Source organism: Hesperophylax consimilis, chromosome 5 (genome assembly GCF_061612785.1).
Source record: "Hesperophylax consimilis isolate HC1 chromosome 5, BYU_Hcon_1.0, whole genome shotgun sequence".
In the NCBI taxonomy this organism is placed as follows: domain Eukaryota; kingdom Metazoa; phylum Arthropoda; class Insecta; order Trichoptera; family Limnephilidae; genus Hesperophylax; species Hesperophylax consimilis.
This window is the reverse complement of record NC_142840.1, coordinates 32,237,154-32,257,912: the sequence shown is the minus strand read 5'-3', so window position 1 is coordinate 32,257,912 and position 20,759 is coordinate 32,237,154. Positions and strand designations below refer to the sequence as shown.

At 31.8% G+C, this 20,759-nt stretch overlaps 1 protein-coding gene across 1 annotated transcript; it reads right to left on the bottom strand.

Annotated features, from left to right (window-relative positions):
- Positions 1-546: 546 nt before the first annotated feature.
- Bcat (Branched chain amino acid transaminase) lies at positions 547-20,558 on the bottom strand. The gene is made up of 7 exons (XM_089631815.1): positions 20,263-20,558; positions 16,831-17,058; positions 15,418-15,627; positions 11,886-12,116; positions 9,126-9,432; positions 4,604-4,758; positions 547-3,336 (listed from the first exon to the last, which is right to left on the bottom strand). Exons 1-7 carry the CDS (start codon positions 20,278-20,280, stop codon positions 3,151-3,153), a joined length of 1,335 nt encoding a protein of 444 aa, XP_089487941.1. The 5' UTR covers positions 20,281-20,558; the 3' UTR covers positions 547-3,150.
- Positions 20,559-20,759: the final 201 nt, after the last annotated feature.

The window sequence follows — 20,759 nt, the reverse complement described above, 5'->3', positions numbered from 1 at the left end:
AAACCCGTCTACCAAAAATATCGTATGACTTGTCCTGATAAATATATTCACAACCAGTATACATATATTTTTGTGTTATAATCACACAAGAATCCCAACTGCTCAGAGCCAATAAGACTATGGCACCCCTGAAATTGGTTAATATTGAAGGAGGGGAGGACAAGAATTGAGGAAGTTTGGAAAAATGAATCACAAATAAGTTTTAATAATTGAGTTTTTTCTAAAAGTAATTATTTACAGTTTTGAAAATGCAAAGAAAGTGTCAGCGCAAAAGCGCTAGACTAGTAAAGTTGTTAGAAATAGACTACTGGTGTTATAAAGGTTATTTTTTCAATAAGTGTACAATTTAAATGCAGATTCTATTTACATCAGATAAAGTAAATAGGTATTAATTTTTTTTTTATAGTAATAAAAAGAAATATTCAAATATTTTAACTATCTTATCCTTGCATAAGTATATTAACTGCTTAAAACTTATTGATTTATAATACAAACCAAATATTATACACAGCAGAACATTATTAAATAATAAATAATTTTTTTTTTATATTTTTACTTTTTGTTTATGTTTTCCCTCTTATCCTTTGTATGTTTGTCAATGGAATGTATTGCATTTCACTACCTCTGCATACCTTCTGGAAAAAATATTAAGGTATCTACTTTTAATACGCTAAAATAAACCATTGTTTGATGATGTTGCAGGGCGACACCGGTCCTGTCAAAAAACAAGAGAAAAAATGCAACCATAGTACAAATAATGATATTCCCTAGAAAGGAATGCTGCAGAATCTTTTTTTATCATATAATATAATTTTTAAATCCCAGAAGGTAAAAGAGAAAACTGTTTTTTGAATTGACAATATGTTTGTGATTTATTGACAATATTTCTGGAGTTCATAGGTAAATGCATCATAAAGAGTATTTAGTTTGTTTCACAATGAAGTTCCTTTAATGCACCTACTTATAAACTGTATTTAAAGTTAGTAAAATTCAGTCTTGTTGTTTTCATTAGTGTGGTCAATAATAAAAGAGGAATTTAGTTATTATATATTTTCTTTTGAAATCAAGTAGGTAAGCATAGTGTTTTTCTATTTTAAAATAAATAAGCAAATATATGTATTTTAATTATATGATAAATTCTATAATATTCCCACATACCCATCTTCTAAATTGTTCCCTTATAATTAAAATATTTACATAAGTTTTATTTATTACGAGAAGCCAATAAAAAATTAAATGATTTTGACCTCTTCACTTTGTCTAAGACACATTTATCAGAATTATAATAATATTTTCTTTGTGAAAACAAGTTATTCTAGTAGTTTCTTCTTTTTAAAGGCTCTCATAAACAAGCATGTTTTTACAGCGATTTCTTGTCGGCAAGGTGTTGCCATAACTATGTGAGGATGTTGTGTCAGCGCTCTTTATTGGCAGCAGACACATGTCAGCGCTATATTGGCGGCAGACACATACCTGAACGGATGACGAACCTCGTGTTGGCACAGTTGGTCTAAATAACAAATGTAGATCCTAGGAAATAAATTGTACAGCGCCCTTGAGGTGATTTTTCACAAAAACGGCGCTCTACAAATTATCCAATTATTATTATTATTATTATTATTGTGGGGTAAGGTTACCCTGTCTTGCAGGTGAGTTTGCTCGGGATCCGATTTTACGATAATACATGCATATCAAAACTGTCAATTTTAATCAATATTGATAATTAATTTCACAATGTTGCTTTCAAGTTTACAAAAGTTTGATTGCAGGACATGGGCGAGGGCAGCTGCCCCCTTCTAGAGATATTGGTCATAAGAAAAAATAAAAAAAAAGTTTATAACTGGTGCCCAAACCATAAATCTTTTATTTTTAAATAGATTTATTTGAATTTTTAATATTAACTCCACATAGGAGGCCACACAGGAAACAAGCTCCTTTTAAGGCATAATATTTCACCTTTAGAGATACCATGAAAATAGTATACATTGAGGACACAGGACAGACATGTTGGAGGAGGCCCCGGCTTGATTCCAAAATGATACAAATTGAAAAAATAGAACTTGTTTAACATTTTGATGTAAGCGTAAAATGTTGCTTGTGTAATGATGGAGGACTTAGCTAGCAATGGTTTGAACTCGCGACGTCTGGGTGCAAATCCGATGCATTTGTCCACTCGACTACTAGCCGGTGAAGCTGGTATATTTTAAAGGTTTCCGTTTTAAATAATACTAAAATATTTCCTATTAAGAAAATACTAAATTTTACATTTTCGTCTAAATAATGTTGGGATACCGTATCTCCGAAAAATAGAAATTTAATCAAAAGCATTTGTTGGTTTGCCCTTCACGGCTAAAGATGGCCCTGTTCATAACCACGAGCAACGCCAGGTATATGTCAACTTGCATATAAATATTTCTAGTTTATTCTGACTACTTCCTTGTACCTTACCTGTAAGCTCTATAAAAAATGTAAGCTTCTTTAATTTATTATATTATTATTATTATTCTTAATTTCCTTCTAATATCTTATGTAGCCGAGTTAATGTTGAAAAATTATCACCAATTAAGTAAGTACTTAAATAAATATTAGCTGCTAGGCAGAATTAAAACATAAATTAAAAATTATTCATAGACAATAAGAACAAAATTGTTCCAAATGAAATCTAACCTACGAAATGGCATAATATATGTTTTTAAATAATATTCACATTAAAATAAATTATTAGGTGCACAATTTTTTTCTAACATTTTATATAATATTTGAATGCATCTAAAAATATTAAATTTTAAATCATTCACTCTGGTGGAGTCTAAAATTACGAGCTTTCATTTGATAGTATTCCAACAAGAAATGCATTTATTTATTTCCCCAATCTTTTGAGTGCCTGTTAACTTATAAAGAGTTAACAGTTATATATTAGTGGTAAGTTGAAAAACAAGATTATATTATTATTTAGGTGTACTTGTATCTGTGAAGGATAACCTCTGAAAAACGGTGGGTCAACATCTGACTGGATTTCAGCCGGATTCTAATCATATAGAATGAGATAACATTTTGAACCGATATTTCTTTATGGATTTAGATTTATAGAATATTTTATTTACATATTTGGAGATTCAAGGATTTTTAAAGACAATAGCAATACTGAGATCAGATGGGTCGTGCCCAAGGATGCTCCATGTATCCGTATTGAATAGCTGTGAGAGTATTACATATCCTCTTGTGGATTGGATCCGTGTGGTCTAGCGTAGGGATTTTGATATTTTGATCCAAGTAATTGATCATTCCAATTGGGCTAACGACACAAGCAGTTCCTGAACCAAACAATTCCAGCATCTGAAAACAAAACACAACATTTCTTTAAAAACCATAGATAGTTTGAAATAACGAAAATAAAATGAGAAATATGGATTTGCAATAAGCTAGAAAAAAAAGTATATTTTCTAGTCTTCTAGTTTTTTCACGTTCACTCTTATTTTCTTAAATGTTACAAGACTGTTCTAATAAACGAGTGTCAAAAAACTATTTGGTTCTTACGGAAACACTACCCTTACGCCTCGGTCACACAGAGAGATTACAACGCTGCTATTTGAACAGTAATGTTGAAATCGCTTTGTGTGAGAAGATGTTCGCTCAATGAGCAGCTTTTGAACAATTGCATGATTCAATTAGAATATGTTTAATTATTCAGATCGCGATACACAAAGTGGCCCGGTTGCCGGTCTTTGCCGCAACATGGTGCTGCATCGCGTTGTCTGACATTTCAAATCGCTAGTCACTAGTCGCTAATAGTTCAATGTTTTTGGTTTGTATGAAACAAACCAAATATATACATATATGAATTATTTATTTGACATTTCACTCGCTACTACCTTCACAGTTTTAGCAGCTCCGCGTGACTGTCTCCTAGCATCGCTCTGTGTGACCGAGCCTCAAGTAAAAGCAAATGCAGGACGGATATATGTATTGTGATTGTACTAAAAGAATTCTGTTGTGAACAGAACATAATGCTGGCACATATAAGCACATCTTGGGGTATGCTTCATATGCATACTCTACTTAATGTCTGTGGTATAGCGCTAAACATTCAAACTTAGTTTTGCCACTAAAATTTAAAGAAGTAAGATTAAAAATACTGAAACTCAGGTTTTAATAGTTTTATTACTATGTTTATTCAGTTTTTAATAAACATAGTAATAAAACTATAGGTGCAGCTTTTTTACTACGTATAGCTTGACCTCTTTGGAATATATAATATCATATCACACGCACTGATTGTATTCAAATTACACAAAGAAATTAGAATGTTGCATTTGATAGCAATGGCCAATATTTTTTTCTTCAAGTGTGTAATTTTTTCTGTACGTGGGAAATATATAAAGTATCTTTTTATTGTAACAGTAAACAGAAGACAGAGCACAAATGAAGTCAAACTGATTGGTGAATTCTGAATCAATCAAAAAACAATTATTGCAATAATAGGTGTTAGAGAGATAGACAGGTGAGTAGGATACTCAACTGAAACTGACTTACTTCCTTTCCAACACGAGTCATGCTTGGTGAAAAGATCTGTAAAATTATTTTAAACATTAGGTGAACATACCTGATTCTTGTTCAGTAATTCAATTACACGGCCCATTGTGATTGGTTCTTCAACAACTTTCATGTTTCCCCAGTGGCGGGCAAGCTGAATAATTGAATGTCTGGTGATTCCCGGCAAAATTAATCCGTTCAGTGGAGGTGTGGATAATGTTTTCACTGCAATTATACATTAAAAAATTACAAATACGTCATAATGATAACATACACACTTTTAAATTCAATAGGTGACCTACGCAAGCATTGGCAACAACCTTGTCTCTATAACAATGTTTACCAAGGTTAGAAAAATAAATTATTTATTGATTTTCACTTTCACCTCTCAAGAGTGTTCTTTTCCTTCAATTAACTACAAATTAAATAAATGACAGAGAAAGGGAAAGTAAATTAATATTTTAATGCGGGCATATTTTAAAACAATTTTAATTAATTGGTAAGTATGTACATAGTTCAGACTAGATCCAGAAAAGACGGTAATTCTACAGGCTGGAAGGCAATTTATTCTAGCTTGAGAGAAAATAGGAATTTATTTGTTTGGAGAGAACCAACACCAAAAAATGATCTAAAGTTATTTCATCTGGATCTGAATAATTAAAATTCACATCAAGCTTGTGCATTTTAAATTTGTATGGGTGTTTCAGGCAAATAATTATTGCTTATAATAATATGTTACCATTTGTGCTATGCATGAAAAAACCTCGTCTTGCAAACATTAGGTTATCATTTCAAATAATTATTATGATTTGGGAAGCCTTGAGTTATAATAATTATTAGTATGTATTAAAGACACTGAAAACATTTATATATAATATTCCGCAATAAGACTTTGATAAAGGAATTAAATTATTTATTTATTCATTTTCTGCAAATTGACAGTTTACATTTTATCAGTTTATACACGTGTAGTACATGGCCAAAATAAAACCAATTATGGATTTCCTCCTGGGTGGAACCCAGATGACATTCGTTAGACTTTACTTGTTTAATTGAATGTTGAATGAATAGACGCTGTACGGAAAACTAACTTGGTAATAAAAGAATTGTGACTCTACCTCTAATAAGACGACATATAAAAAATAGTTAAATTTATAAGAAAATTATATTCTATTCCTGTATGAAGTAGTTAACAATAATATTAATTACCCAGAGTCGCTAAACAAGATTCCATTCAATGTACCTGCGCGTTCAACACGCTCTTGTGTCCTGTTCAGGGTTGATCAAAGCAAAACGAACTCTAAGCAGAATTCTTGCCTGAACAGACTATGCAATAATTACAGTAGCGTATTATCTAAGGTTGATATTTTCAGTTGCGAACTTACCAAATACAAGAGGTCCATAAAAGAATATTTCTCTGATGGTTTGTGAGTAATGTTTATGTCTCTATTGTTTATATCTCTATTATGATTTGATTTATATCTACAACCTCTCGCCATGGCTATAAATGTATTGTTTTGTAAATTTTTCGTTTTATATAATCCTTTGTTTTGTATACATTTTTTAATTCATATTCCTTTCTCAGAAATTTAAATTATGCTGTCTCAGTTAAAGTCACAAGGAGGAAATCCATGATTGGTTTTATTTTACTAAATAACACTTATGTACAAACTGATTAAATGTAAACTGCCGATTTCCCAAAAATAAAAAAAATTATACAAAACAAAAAATCGCTCATGACATGTAAGAAAAATATTTTTTTTTGGAGCTTGTTCTGGTGGTAATTGAAGAAGTCATATTAACACACTTTAGGCTGGAAGGGTAGTTCTACCTTTTACGCTGGTCTTACTTGAATAGGGGGAAAGGCATTGCTGTCCGATAATTTTGTCAATCTCTTTGTAAGGTTCCCAAATACATAGATTTAAAAATGTGAAACAAGTCTTTTTTTTCTTCTCCAGCCTCAACTTCGTCTTTTGTGTGCAAGAATATTTTATCAAAAGAAAACTATATTTAAACCGGTAGAGTGGGTAATATGTACATCCACTTATCGCACCGGAGATACGGAAGTTTTAGTTTTTTTTTGTATGTATGTGCGAATGAAAAAAAAATTATATTGTATACACACATTTTCATGGCCAATGAATTTACTTGCTTACTCCATAAATTGACTTTCATTTCAGACAATAATTTAATAGTAACAGTGTGAATTTCATTCAAATCATGTGTTATTTTCAAAGATATAGCTGTTTAAATTAAGTCTATTTTCTTGAATGGGACCCTTGTTTTCGCCTGAATGAAGTGTGCTCCTCCAGCGTTTTAGGGTCACCGGATTTTATGACCAGGTGTCCATATTTTATATAAGTGTTTTTATCTTTTTTTCTATCAATTTAGACGATAGAAAGTGAAAATTTAATGCTATCCAGTTTGCCTCAAATATTTGTACTGGATGCCATTAATAAAAACCGAAAAGTAGCCAAAATTAATAATTCGTATTTCGCGCTGCTACCGTAACTTGCCGTTTAAAAATTTATTTTTTATTATGCCCTTGAGGTGATTTTGCACAAAAACGGCGCTATACAAATCATCCAAATATTATTATTATTATGAACGAGATAAAAGTGAGTAAAAAATTATAAAAATGTGGTTAACGTTTTCTGACAGCATTTTTCACGTTTGATATTAAAATTTGATTATTTAGAAAAGTAATGTTTAATTAAAAACTTACACCGGAGAGATAATTTTATGTGGTTACTAAAACAATATTTGTTTTTACGGAAAATTTTGCTTTTGAAATACATACAGAGAAAATATTGCAAAGTGAACAAAAATGATGAAAGTTCTGAAGGCTTTAAGAAAATTTATCATATTATAAAAATTACAAAATGATATAAAATAGCACTCATGACTATAATAATTAGGAAATTATTATTTTGGAATTAATGAATGACGACATTGTTTACTGTTGCAAGTAACGCCGAGTGTCCAGATAATTTTGAAGAGATAAGTACTTAATATGTTCCACAATTTCATCATTGTTATTGAGCTGGTCAGAGGGAATTCGACAAAATAGTTGTATTTATTTGCATATTAATGTTAACTAAGTAATATTATTTTATATTTTCGTAGAAAGCAATCACTTTGTGGTTTAACATTTTAATGAAATAAAACAATATTTTTTTGTTTAAAACCACGAATTTTTATTAATTTTAAGACCGACCGGTTTCGCTTCACTCGAGCATCGTCAGGGTACAAAATTAAACTGAGTTTTTCAGTTTAATTTTGTACCCTGACGATGCTCGAGTGAAGCGAAACCGGTCGGTCTTAAAATTAATAAAAATTCGTGGTTTTAAACAAAAAAATATTGTTTTATTTCATTAATATTATTTTATTAATAATAATTTTAAAACTCTGTAACTCATGGTAAAATTCCATTACGAACTGAAAATATTTGTCAAGATCTTGGATCCAGATATAACAGGCTGTGCAAATTAATTGATCCCAGAGCTGACCTTTCGAGAGTTGGCTGTTTTGACTACTGCAGATAAACAAATTCTGCTTTACAGTCAAATTTCACGTTATGATGTAAACTAATTAGTTAGTTTACATCATAACGTGAAATTTTGTGTTAGTACTAACAGGAATTTCAATAAATAAATTTTTCATTAGAATTTTAAACAATAGCATCGACTGTACCAAACTTCTCTCCCTAATTAATTTGAACATACCTTTGAGACATGTATGCCATACAGCACTATTTCACACGCTTAATTACATAACAAATCGAGCAGCTAATTCGCCAATTAACCATGCTCTTCACACCTTCAATAATATTTTCCTAAACGCTAACATCGACATTTTTCAGAACCACTGCCTATTAAAATTGTCTGATCTATTTAAAAAGAGTATTATGTCAATATTCAATTGCCATACATGTCCCTTACACACTCACACATAGACACACACACACACACACACACACACACACACATATAAAAATATGCAAAAATATATAAAAATATGCACATATACGAATGCAAAATTGTGTCAAAATTCCACATCGGCCAAGAACTTTCGGTGATTAAAGATTTTGAACAAATTATAATTTCTATTTATGTAAATAGTACATTCGTTAGAACAAGGAAACATATCATGGGTATCCACTATGAAATATTTAATGTCTATAAATTGTTTCTAACCGAAACCAATGTACTATCTGTATAAACAAAAAGTTCATTTTTCAAAATCAAAATCTCCGAAAGTTCTTCACCCATTTGGGATTTTGGATTGTTTTGGAATTTCGACACATCGTTGCATTCGAATGTTCACATACTTTCATATACCTATATTATATAGCAGTCACCTGTGAGAGGTAAAACATGTTTTTTTTTTAAAACAACGCCATCTGTTGGATGTAAAAGCAACATGTGCTATTGTTTCTCTATCTGCACAGACATATTAAGCCACAGCGATGCGTGGCGGGGTACAGCTAGTAATATAAATAAAAATAAATGTGTAAACCTGACGCTTTGCATCCTTAACCGATCTATGATTTTGTGAATATATATTATATGAAAACTGTTCTATTTACATACCTCCATTGTCATCAACGGAAAGCATGAAAATATTCATGGTGCCGGCTTCAGTCAGCTGATGGTCCTCTCCATAAAGCCACAGGACTTGGTGCAGTCCTTTCTTGATGGCCTTGCTCTGTATGTCCACAGTTGGAGCGTAGTTGGATCCCATCTTCCTGTCCCCAACACCTCCTGGCCAGGCGCGGGTGTACGATGGATCGGCCAGGAGAGATATGGCTCCATCTTCACCAGCTTTAAAATATGAACCCACAGGACAGAGGATGGCGTATAGTAATGCTGATTCTGAAGAAGCCACTCCGAGACTAGGCTGGAAAAGAAAATTAACATATTGATATTTATATCCTCTTACAATGCAAAACAAAAAAAAAACTATGGACATCCTACTAAATTAGGTACATGATCATTTTACTGTAACCACAGTTATGTAAAAAAAAACTGTGTAGGACAGAGGTGATTTCATCTGTCTGTGTGTAAATCCGGTTCAATGAACTCTTCGATTTGCTTTAATTTTATGTTATTATTTTTATTTATGAAGAAAATAGAAGGTACTTAAAAAGTGGGCAGATATGAGTCAAATAAGTTTAGGAAACACTGGTTTAATGAATTCAATTTCACAAAATCTGTGCCGTTCACAACTGTGCATAATTATCAACGTGTTAAATTAATAACAACTCAGTAATTGTTGAGCAAGATTTAACATGTGCTTTCCCAAGCTATTTATTTATTGCTGCGATTAACTGAAGATGAATCTGATTACTCATGAATTCAAATCATTAATACACAATAATTAGTTAGAGATAAATGATTTGACCTAAGATTATCAATAGGAATAATATTTTCATTATGATTCGCAAATAAGAGACAAGATTAATGTAATTTATAAAATAATATCAATATTACCAAAGACGTAAGATCATAGAAGTGTCTTTGACCAACCTTAGCTGATAAAATATATCTCTTTGAATTTGTACTTGTGAACTTTATATATATGTATATATATACATATTAAAAAAATGTAAATGTTCGTTTGTTCACAATCCTAAATGTCCGAAAGCAATTGCTTTGATATTTTGACACAACGTTGCATTAAAATACTTGTGTGTTTTTATATACCTATATAATTATAGATGTCACCTGTGATGGTATAAACATGTTTTTTTGTCACCTGTGACAGGTTAAAAAATGCTTGTTTTTTTAAAAACAAACAAACTTCTTTTGAAGAACAGCGCCATCTGTTGGATGTAAAAGCAAAATGCGCTATTGTTTATCTATCTGCACAGTTATAATGAGTCACAGCAACGTGTTACGGGGTACACTTAGTTAAAATAGGTAAAATAAAATGATAAAATTGCCGTATTCTGCCTCAAGTTGTTTTTAAAAAAACTCTAGGTTCAACTTAATTACTATAAAAAACAACTATTTATACCGGGTGAGATGATAAAAGATGCATTAATGTTCCTTTTTTGTCAATCAAAGTTCAAAATTTAAGGCGATGCACTACGTCGTGTAATATTTTAAATTGAGCCGCTATCAATAACAACCCTTACGTAGATGGCGATAAGGTTTTAATTCCCGCTTAACACCATCCGCCTGTTTTGATTTATGCAAGAAAAAAACATGGCCAAAAAGTGCCTTTTATTTTATTTTGTGGATGTTCAGGCATAAATATTTGATTTTTTTTCGATCATTTTATAAATAACTTAATTTGCCACATTATACAATAAAATCATAACTGAAAATGGGAAGAAATACTCGATTATTTCAAAGGCCAAGATGTATTCTACTCGCAGTATTTAATTAAAGCATCTGAAAAATTTCTAGGCGACCAAATTTTCAAACCAAAAACACATGATTTTGCATTACTACGTATGGCATCGCCTTAATGTGCGACTGACCACCATGTTTTTTTTCTTATTTGTATAATTTGACATTTTTGTAAAACTTAAGTTTGAAGGTTAGGAAATACGCTTAAATTATTAAAATAACCCAAACTAAAAACCTAACAACCTATTTTGTGCATGTTTTTTCATATCCCGCGACTTAAACTTAAGATGATAAATTAAATGAATGAATGTAATAATAACAACATCTTCTTTATTTTATATTAATGTTGATACTGTGAATAACTACGTCCTCTGCCCTGACTCAAAACAAGATAATATTTAGGGTCATCTACCCAAAACATACTAAATACGCAATCAGCAGCTAAAAAATGTTGACTCAAAGTAGGTACTTACTTGAATAAAATAAAAATTCATGCACACTAGTAGCCTACCAAGTGTGATACAATATAACGTAATCCATATATGTATATCTACGAGTATATTGAGTCTGTGTCCACATATTTGAAGAAATTTTGCGCAATATAATTATTTAGCTTGACATAATATTTGCATGCTGTCAAAAGAGAAACTAACGAGCGATCAGACTCTTAGGACGGGTTGTTTCGGAGAATCTGAACAATTCATCAAATTTCAACGTTCATTTTCAAGTTCTGTGAAAGATTTTTTCAAGTTCTGTTTTTATTTCAGTTTTGTCAAGCAACTAGCCTACAATGATATAAAAACAGAACTTGAATAAGTCTTTCACAGAACCTGAAAATGGACGTTGAAATTTGATGAATTGTTCAAATTCTGCGAAACAACCCGTCCTTAGTTCTTGTTCCAAATATCTTCAGACTATAAATTTAAATTTGTGTGTCTATTCATAATAGGAATGAACTTACGAACAGAAAAAAGGATGTATCTAAAACCAACTCACATCTATTCCTATAAAAGTAGGTCTGATATAAAGACTAGATGCAATGCAATGCGGAACCCATTCCTGGTCAACTTCCACAAGACGGTTCAAGCATTTGATCATCTCCTCTCCGTTGAAGGGCGGCAATCCGGTGCGAATGGCTGACAGGTTCATCCTCTCCATGTTGAGTTCGGGCCGAAATACTCGGATCCTATCATCGACGCCTCGGTACGCCTTCATTCCTTCGAAAAGCTGTGGAAAAATAAGATATGTAATTATATCAGCGATTGATTGATTTACAGTTGCGAAAATCGCTCAAGAATCCTGATTGCATAAAGCCAGCGGGACTTTTACACACCCAATATTTAGAAAAACGTTTTAAGGGGAATGAAATGAAGAGAAGAGAAATAACTACATAATCAAATTTGATCACTGAACATAGCTTTCAAGTAATGTTTTAATTGTCTTTCACCAAGTATGAAGTGCTGATTTTTATTATGTTATCATTACTAATAGCATGTTTTTGCAAACAAACAAAAAAATAAGAGTGACAAATAATAAGTTTTTCTCTTTATATTGTACTATTCATAATTATGTTGATGGCGCATGTTGTGTCGTATATATGAAAATAAATAAATGAATACGATAAAACTAAATTAATTATTTAAGTAAGTACATATCATCAATATCGAAAGTTTCAGAAAAAAGCACTTCATTATTTATGTAATAATCAATGTTTTTTACAAAATAATTAATCCATATTGACAGCATTTAACTTTTAGCTTAAAAATCTATTTATTATTTAAGCAGTGAAAAGGTTAAAGAGAGATAGTGATATTTCGCTACGTTGGGGGTTATCAAGAAAATCAGGTGATACCGGATGCCTCTGAGGCTTGGAAACAATAAATTACGGTTGCAATAAAATTCAATACATTATTATCCATGATACGAAACGTGTTCGTCAATTATTATTATCGTGAAATGACCCTGGATTATAGTAATTATATCTTTTATCTAAAGATTGAAACTGATTTGATCGATTGACTTTGATAGTAATTAACTAATACAAGATAATTTATTAAACGCATTTATTTTACTCTTTATCAATTAATCTTTCTTACAGGAAAGCCCAAAATATAATCGCCAATCATTTACATAAAATAAGATGATTGCGCATTTAGTTTAAGTTTAGCGATATTCATCCGACTCTATTTCCGCTGGGCAAACTAAGTATTCTAAAAATGATTTAAGATTTTCAGGACCAAAAGTATTTTTGTTATTTGTTTTTGGGGTGTTATGCCGTGTTGCGTTAACTCCTTCTTTAGCCAACGTTTCGGACAACGTTAAAGTATCCGAAACGATGGATAAAGAAGGAGTTAGCGCAACACGGCATAACACCCCAAAAACAAATAACAAAAATAAGTATTCTAAGGTTAAAGATTGTAATAATGTTTAATTCCAAATTCTTCCACGCAATTAATATAATTTGTTTATAACTTTTTTAATAAAAATAATGGATTCTTTTTTTATATACTGTCCAAAGTTAACATTTTTCCTCTAACATCATCTATCTCTCTCTTAAATTTCCAACATTTATCTTTTTTACTCTCCTTTTACTGTCCAAAGTTTACGTTATTCCCCTAACATCATCTATCTCTCTCTTAAATTTCCATCTTTCATCTTTCTTACTCTCCTTTTACTGTCCAAAGTTTACGTTATTCCCCTAACATCATCTATCTTTCTCTTAAATTTCCATCTTTCATCTTTCTTACTCTCCTTTTACTGTCCAAAGTTTACTTTATTCTCCTAACATCATCTTTCTCTCTCTCAAATTTCCAACTTTCATCTTTCTTACTCTCCTTTTACTGTCCAAAGTTTACGTTATTCCCCTAACATCATCTATCTCTCTCTTAAATTTCCAACATTTATCTTTGTAAATCTCTCAGGCCACGGGTACAGAACCCTTGGTTTTTTTTTAAATATTTTTTATTATTATTATAATTTTAAGCGAAAATCTGTTATTGGATTTTTTCTTTATTATTTAGTTAAATAATCTGTTGATTTTCCCAAATAAATAAAATAAAATAACAACAGCAAAACTTTTTAATCGTTCTAAGTTACAGCATTATGAAGTCGTTTTTTTCAATCTTGTCACTCCAACTTACTCAAGTCACGCTGCTTGTGCGGTAGTAACATTAAAACATATATTTATATACATTTCCCTAATATAGGATTATATTACATTCCCTTTTTCGGATTAACTTCTGAGTATGTATATACTTAACTTTTTTATAAATGGAACACAAAAAAATTGAAAGAAAATCTATAAAGAAAGTACCTACCTACCCCAAATTCAATTGTTGAAATTTAAATAGTATTTTTCTTGTAATATGTTTTTATATAATGCGTGACACATATTTGCTACTGGATTTATACGCAATATCATAAATGGCTTAATATTTAATACCCATGATAATATAAGCATAATGATTAACAAACATTATAAAAGAGAGTCAGATTAAAAAGATAAACACCATAATTAGTCTGGGTTCATTAATGAAAAAAATGTCAATCACATTTAAGCTTATATGCAATACATACATAATAGTAAATCTCAAAAGTTGTGGTAATAAAATGTTAGTTTCTATTATAATGATAAATTCAGTGAAACTTTACTGAAGCTTCTATGGAAATGAATAGAGAAAATTAATATGTAATGTTACATATTATATAATATGTATATAGTAATGTCATGATTGATTAGTACCTATATGATAAAAGTAATATGAAAACTTATTAAAGCCCTTATTGATACAGTTTCATAGTGGTATCTCTGAAAAATTGTCTGTCGTGGAATCAGGAGTTATAGATGCTAACATAATCTAACGAAGGTATAATTTTGTTCAGTACCTTCTGACATAATTGAGTGTAGTTCTTGGTTTCGCCACAGTAACTTAACGTTTATTACATAGATTAAATAAACAATAATATGTACTGAACGCAGTTGGCGCTAACAAAAAATTGTCCCAAGAAGCGAAGCTAGCAGTCCACAATGGAGTGCTGGTACCTACCCTTATGTATGGAAGTGAGGCATGGAACTGGCGGAGAAAGGATGAAAGTAAACTGAATGCTGAAGAAATGATATCCCTCAGGCATATGTGCGGTAAAACCATGTGAGAAATGTGGAGATCCGCAAAGAGTGCAAGGCTGATGTAAGCGTAATGAGTAAGATCAAGAAAGGGATGCTTAGATGGTTAGGGCATGTAGAGCGAATGAGCGAAGAAAGGAGTGTAAGGAGAATATATAATGCAAATGTGAATGGTAGCAGGAGTCGGGGAAGCCCGAGGAGACATGGCACGACCAAGTGAATCAGATACTTGAGTCGGGCCATGTCAAGAGACAGAATAATAGAAGAGTATGTATGAGATGATGTATGAATGTGAATGAGGCAAAGAGTGTGTGCCAAGACCGAGTTGTTTGGTGGTCCGTCCTCTCTGCCTACCCCTGCAGAGAAACGGCGTGATGGTTCGTTAGTTAGTTAGTTAATATGTACCTCGATGGCGTAGTGCAAAACTTTAGCTGCTGGGTGCAAAACGAGGTTTTCAAATGGGATAATTTCAGGTTTCTGCCAGCCACCCAGTTGTTTGTAGTATGCGATCTTCAGCATGTGGTCCGTGAAGTATTTTCCAAACTGTAGATCTGCCACCTCGGGTTTGAACTGGAGTTGCTTGGGTATAGCGAGACGAACTGATAAATCAGAGTACTGAAAAGAAAATCCACGCTAATTATTAGTATTTTACAGCCATTGTTTTCAATCCTATTATCGCACACAAATCAGCTCGGCATCGCCTCTGCTCATTTCAATAGGACTCATGATGCGAAGCTATGCCGTTATGATGATGTGTGCATTGCAGTATGGAGTTTTATACAAACAATTCAGAACGGCTTGAGATGAGGCAACGCTGAACTGGTGCCTTGGTGATATGCGTGCGACAACCATCAAGTTAAGTAAAAAGTTATAACTGAAATCAGGAATCAGACAATTTTTTCCCCTGCAGATTAACTTAGCAGAATGCTCTTGTAACAGATGTCAAAGTAAACAGATCTACTGGTTTTGACAAGGGGCGCCAAAATTTATCACGCGCCAGGCGCCGTTTGGCCCAAGGCCAGCCCTGCCCAGCATATAAGCTAATATTGGCTGCAGAATATTTTTGTGAAAAATATTTTTAATTTGTAAGCCTTCACTCTATCGTGAAAGGCTATTTTTACATAAAACTTTTTATCTTATCTAAAAAAACATGCGTTCGTAAAAGTCTTATGAATTATAATTTGCACCTTTTTAGCTTTTGAAGGTTGTGTTATTTTCAACGGTTGTCCCTTATCTTATCTAAAGCACGTGTAAATAAAAAAATGGAAATGTTAAAAAAAAAAACATATTTTTTGTTGTATGATAACGTTTTTGAAGTTATATTTTGACAAATTTACGTCAGCTATGCATTAGGTTTGTCAAAGATAAGACCTTATCTGAGAAGTAGTCAACTTGAAAACACAATATGACACAGTTATAACGGCAAATATGTTTAGAGGACAAACTTTTTTTAAATTAAAATTAATATTAGAAAGAAACATTTTGGTTAAGTTCCCGAATTCTGCCAAACAAATTTATTAATTAATTGCAAAACAACTTCATTACCAGTGGAAACGATTATTTAAGTTAGGGAAGAACTAATACATTCGCAAAATCGGTTATTGGGTTCTTAGTTTGGGTTATTTAAATAAATTATGCATTTTCTAACCTTCAAACTTAACTTTGAGAAAAATGGAACTACCATGCATCTTTTATCATCTCCCCTGAGTGTTGTTGAAATCAAGTAATATTTTTAAAATTTTTGCACATGCGTAGCGGAATTCGGTAACTTTACTTTTTTCATTGGACAAATCTCTCAAATTAATTTACATGTATTACCTTGAAGGAGTCTTGTTGGGAAAGAATTGGTCGTTTCTTGTTGGGAGATAAGTCTAAGTAAGGAGTGTAGGCAATGTTCGTTGCAGATCGCTTTATGTCGTCCGTTATAGGGACGTTTTGAGACGGAGGAGTCACCTCCTCGATCTCTTGGACCCTCAGTGAGGAGCTGCAGAACCTCACGAGCTTTTTCAGCTTGTGCTGGTTCTCAAACACCCGCCTGACCAACTGCTGCAAAAATATAAAACATGAGATTTAGAGTATGCCGTTACGCACGGTGTCCAGTGATGCTGCAAAACTGCTTTTGCCCCAAAAAAAAAAAAAAAAAATTATATTTGGACTGTAATTTTGTTTTTTGTATTAGAGTAGTGACATAAAATCTGAAGTGAATTTATTGGTTTTGTGTGAATACCGGGCAGGAGTACCAACTGCTCCCAACTCTTTGGAGCCAGTGAAACTATGGCATCCGCAAACGGAATATGTTGTGAAGCTGAAAGTAGTAGTGAGGGAAGGGAGATGGGAAAGAAGAAGGTGGGGAAGTACACTGGCTATTCAAATCTGATCACCAAATACGACTTAAGCCATTTCAAGTAACGTTTCAATTCTGAATAGTGGGATTTGAACCCGCTATCCAAGCCAAGGATCGTAACCATTCAATCGCGGGATTCATCTAGATTTATTGCTTTCTTTTTATCATTAAATCGTCTTTTATTTCTCACAAATCATTCTCTAATTTTTCCCACAAATGGGTAAAAATATAAGAACATACTACAACGAAAAATTCGACTGGGCCTATATATGTATTGATACTAAACAAGCAAGATAAAAATCAAGGTTAACATATAAAATATTACAGATATGAGAATAATTGGCTACCAAATATTAAAGCACTCCTGTAATTAGGCAGAATAGCACTTTTATAATCGCCACGCATTGCTGTGGCTCAGTCTATCTGTGCATATAGAGAAACAATAGTGTGTGTTACTTTTAATTCTAAAATAAAACATGTTTTTACAAGTCACAGGTGACAGAAAGCATGTTTTTCCTGCATATAAAATAGGTATATAAAAACACATGCGTATTCGAATGCAACATTGTGTCAAAATTCCAAAGCAATCAGTGATGAACTTTCGTAGTTTAAGATTTTGAATGAAAATTTGCATTTTTATTTACATAGATATAGATATATAAATATATATAGATTAAAACATTTGATTTTGAACACTTTACCAACTGGAACACTTTCTCTGTTACAGGATTTTGATAATGGATTTAAATGAAACTAGCGATACATCCCAATTTGATTTTAAACATTTCAACAACTGGAACGCTTTGACTCTCGGTTACAGGCATAGACTAAATTAGACTAGTCACGGCATATTCATTTAAAAATAACCCCAACACAATTTTGGTTTGGTTCACATGCACATTATGAAAAGGCCCACGCATTGTGTCGCAATGCGAAATGGGCAGTGTGCATTGCGTTTTACCTTTTGTTGGTCTATTTTGCTTCTCAGCTATGCTGGGCAAGTTCATTTTTTCAATCACAAAAATAACCGAGTTCCAAATATTTAAATTTGAATTATGTCTATATTACAACACCTCTGACAACAAATTCTCCGTAGTTTCGTTTACGAGTTTGAACGCTTGTACAAGGAGTTTAAACAGAGTTGGGTTGTTAAGTTCATCTCCATATTTGTGACGTACGCTCCGTGGCGTTATTTTAAAAATGAATTTAACAAGACAGGGCTAATCTAGTATAATACATCAATAGTTACAGGTTTTAAATAATGGATTTAAATAAAACTACTGATATACATTCCAATTTGATTGGCTTAAATTGCAGCACCGATTTTAATTGCCACTGAATTATTTCATTCATTGATTTTTCTAAACTAAATAAAAATGACATAATTTAAAGAATTTTTAAAATAATATTTACATCTTAAGACAAGCCTGCTTATTTCAATATTTAATAAATATATTTGTTCAATTAAAATGTAGAATATGTGCATCTTTTCTATTTCTGAAAATTAAATTGATACATATTTCAGTATAAAAGCTATGATCTAAAATATTAGCGTTGACCTAGAGATCTATACAGTAAAAGTCTTGTACAAATGGCATAAGTCCGTTTGCAGGTTATTACTGAGATGCAGGGCTGGTATTATGCGAGTGCAATTGGAACGGTCCGCTCCGGGCGCCTACTTGCCAAGGCACCAAAGAGCCAAAGAGCTAAGGCGATTATTAACCTAACACCTATTACATCATACATAAGGTTGTTACCAGCGCCAGGCGCCGTTTGGCTCAGGGCCGGCCCTGGTGAAATGAACAGTTAGATTTTCTGTTTTATAGCTTAGATTAATATATGGGGAAGCAAGGTTTGCTATAACTACAGGCTACCTCAGAACAGAAAACTCTAGTGAGGAGAACTGTGACTTATTGTTAAACTTACATTTTGTAAAAACTTTGCCACAGACTCATAATTAAAAAAGGGGTGCGGAACGGGGTGTGTAAATATGTAACTATAGGTTCCTTAGAAAAGATATGAAAGAAAGGGGGCAGAAAATGACATTTTAAAATTCAACTGACTAGCAACAGAGTTTAATAATTCTAAACAAAAGGTTTATCGCACATGACCCATTCATCGTTATAATAATATGTTATTTGTTTATACAGTGTAAGCAGTGGTGCAAACCATCGGAGAAGATTGTAAATATGAGGTATTATTTTCACTCTAGCAATAATTATTTGAAAACGTCATCAATTTATATGAATTTAACTAATACAATCCAATGATTACATTATTTTTCATTTTGCCATAAAGCGGTAATTATTCAAAAACAAATTATTTACATGTGCATAAGTACCATTTATTTCACAAATGATAATAGTTCATATAATTAATTTATAAGAATTAAAAAATATATGCAAAGTATTATTGTATTGTTTTTACAAAAAAATTACTTGATACAAGTATCTAACAGCAAGAAAAAAGAGTATTATAATTTCTGTAATCAGTAATTGAAAATTAACATGGTAGATAAATAATAATGTGCCACAAAAAATATGTGAGGTCACAACTTTAATATGATAATGTCGTTGGTATTGAACTGTTAAACAAAATTTGATATAAGAAGTGATTTTGATAAAGAAGGCTATTTCATCACTAACGTGTTACAAAACTAACAAGACTTCTCTTCTGTCGAAATTTGGCAAGTGTTAGTATATATTAATAACACTTAGTTGATACAATATACAAAATAACTAGTAATAATAATGATACTTTCTAGTGCATAGTTATATAACATTGATTAATGTAATTAAAAATAAAAAAAACAAATTTTTGAAGTTCTTGCAAACATAAGTGTAGATTTTTATTATTTAACAATTAAATTGTGTTAATATTTTTAAATAAATGAAAATAATACTTACTTTACTCCTGATAACCATTTTGAATGTTGTTTAAGTAAGTTTTCACAAAATAAGGCCAGATAAATTCACAAACTCGAAATATTGAATGTTTTAAAGTATAAAATGTTAAAGCACACACTGGCACTATGGTTGAATCAATATATCACGTTGGTCGTAGTGTAACAAGGTAGGTTCCTTCATTTCTCAAAATGTGAAGATTTTTGCAAACACTATACTGAGACACTCGGCGTGATAATGAGGAGTGAATATACAATTTCGATTATAAATTTAAATTACGCGAACAGTGAGGACGACACATATAGAGGTACCACACCACTTGAAGTGAATAAGTGGGGGCAGATAAAAAAATCACAAACATACATAACATGGCAAGATATGACGTAGGAAAGCCATCATCAAAACACTTAGTAAAATCCTTGATAAGAACATGAGAAATTCGGACATCAAAACACTGATTGCATCTCAAGAATTCAAAGCAAACAACGATTCACATAACA

Coding starts and splice junctions, on each gene's coding strand:
- Bcat (XM_089631815.1), bottom strand. Junction 15,628..16,830: donor CCCAACAAGACTCCTTCAAG/GTAATACATGTA, acceptor TTTTCTTTTCAG/TACTCTGATTTATCAGTTCG. Junction 4,759..9,125: donor TTCCGTTGATGACAATGGAG/GTATGTAAATAG, acceptor GTATAATTGCAG/TGAAAACATTATCCACACCT.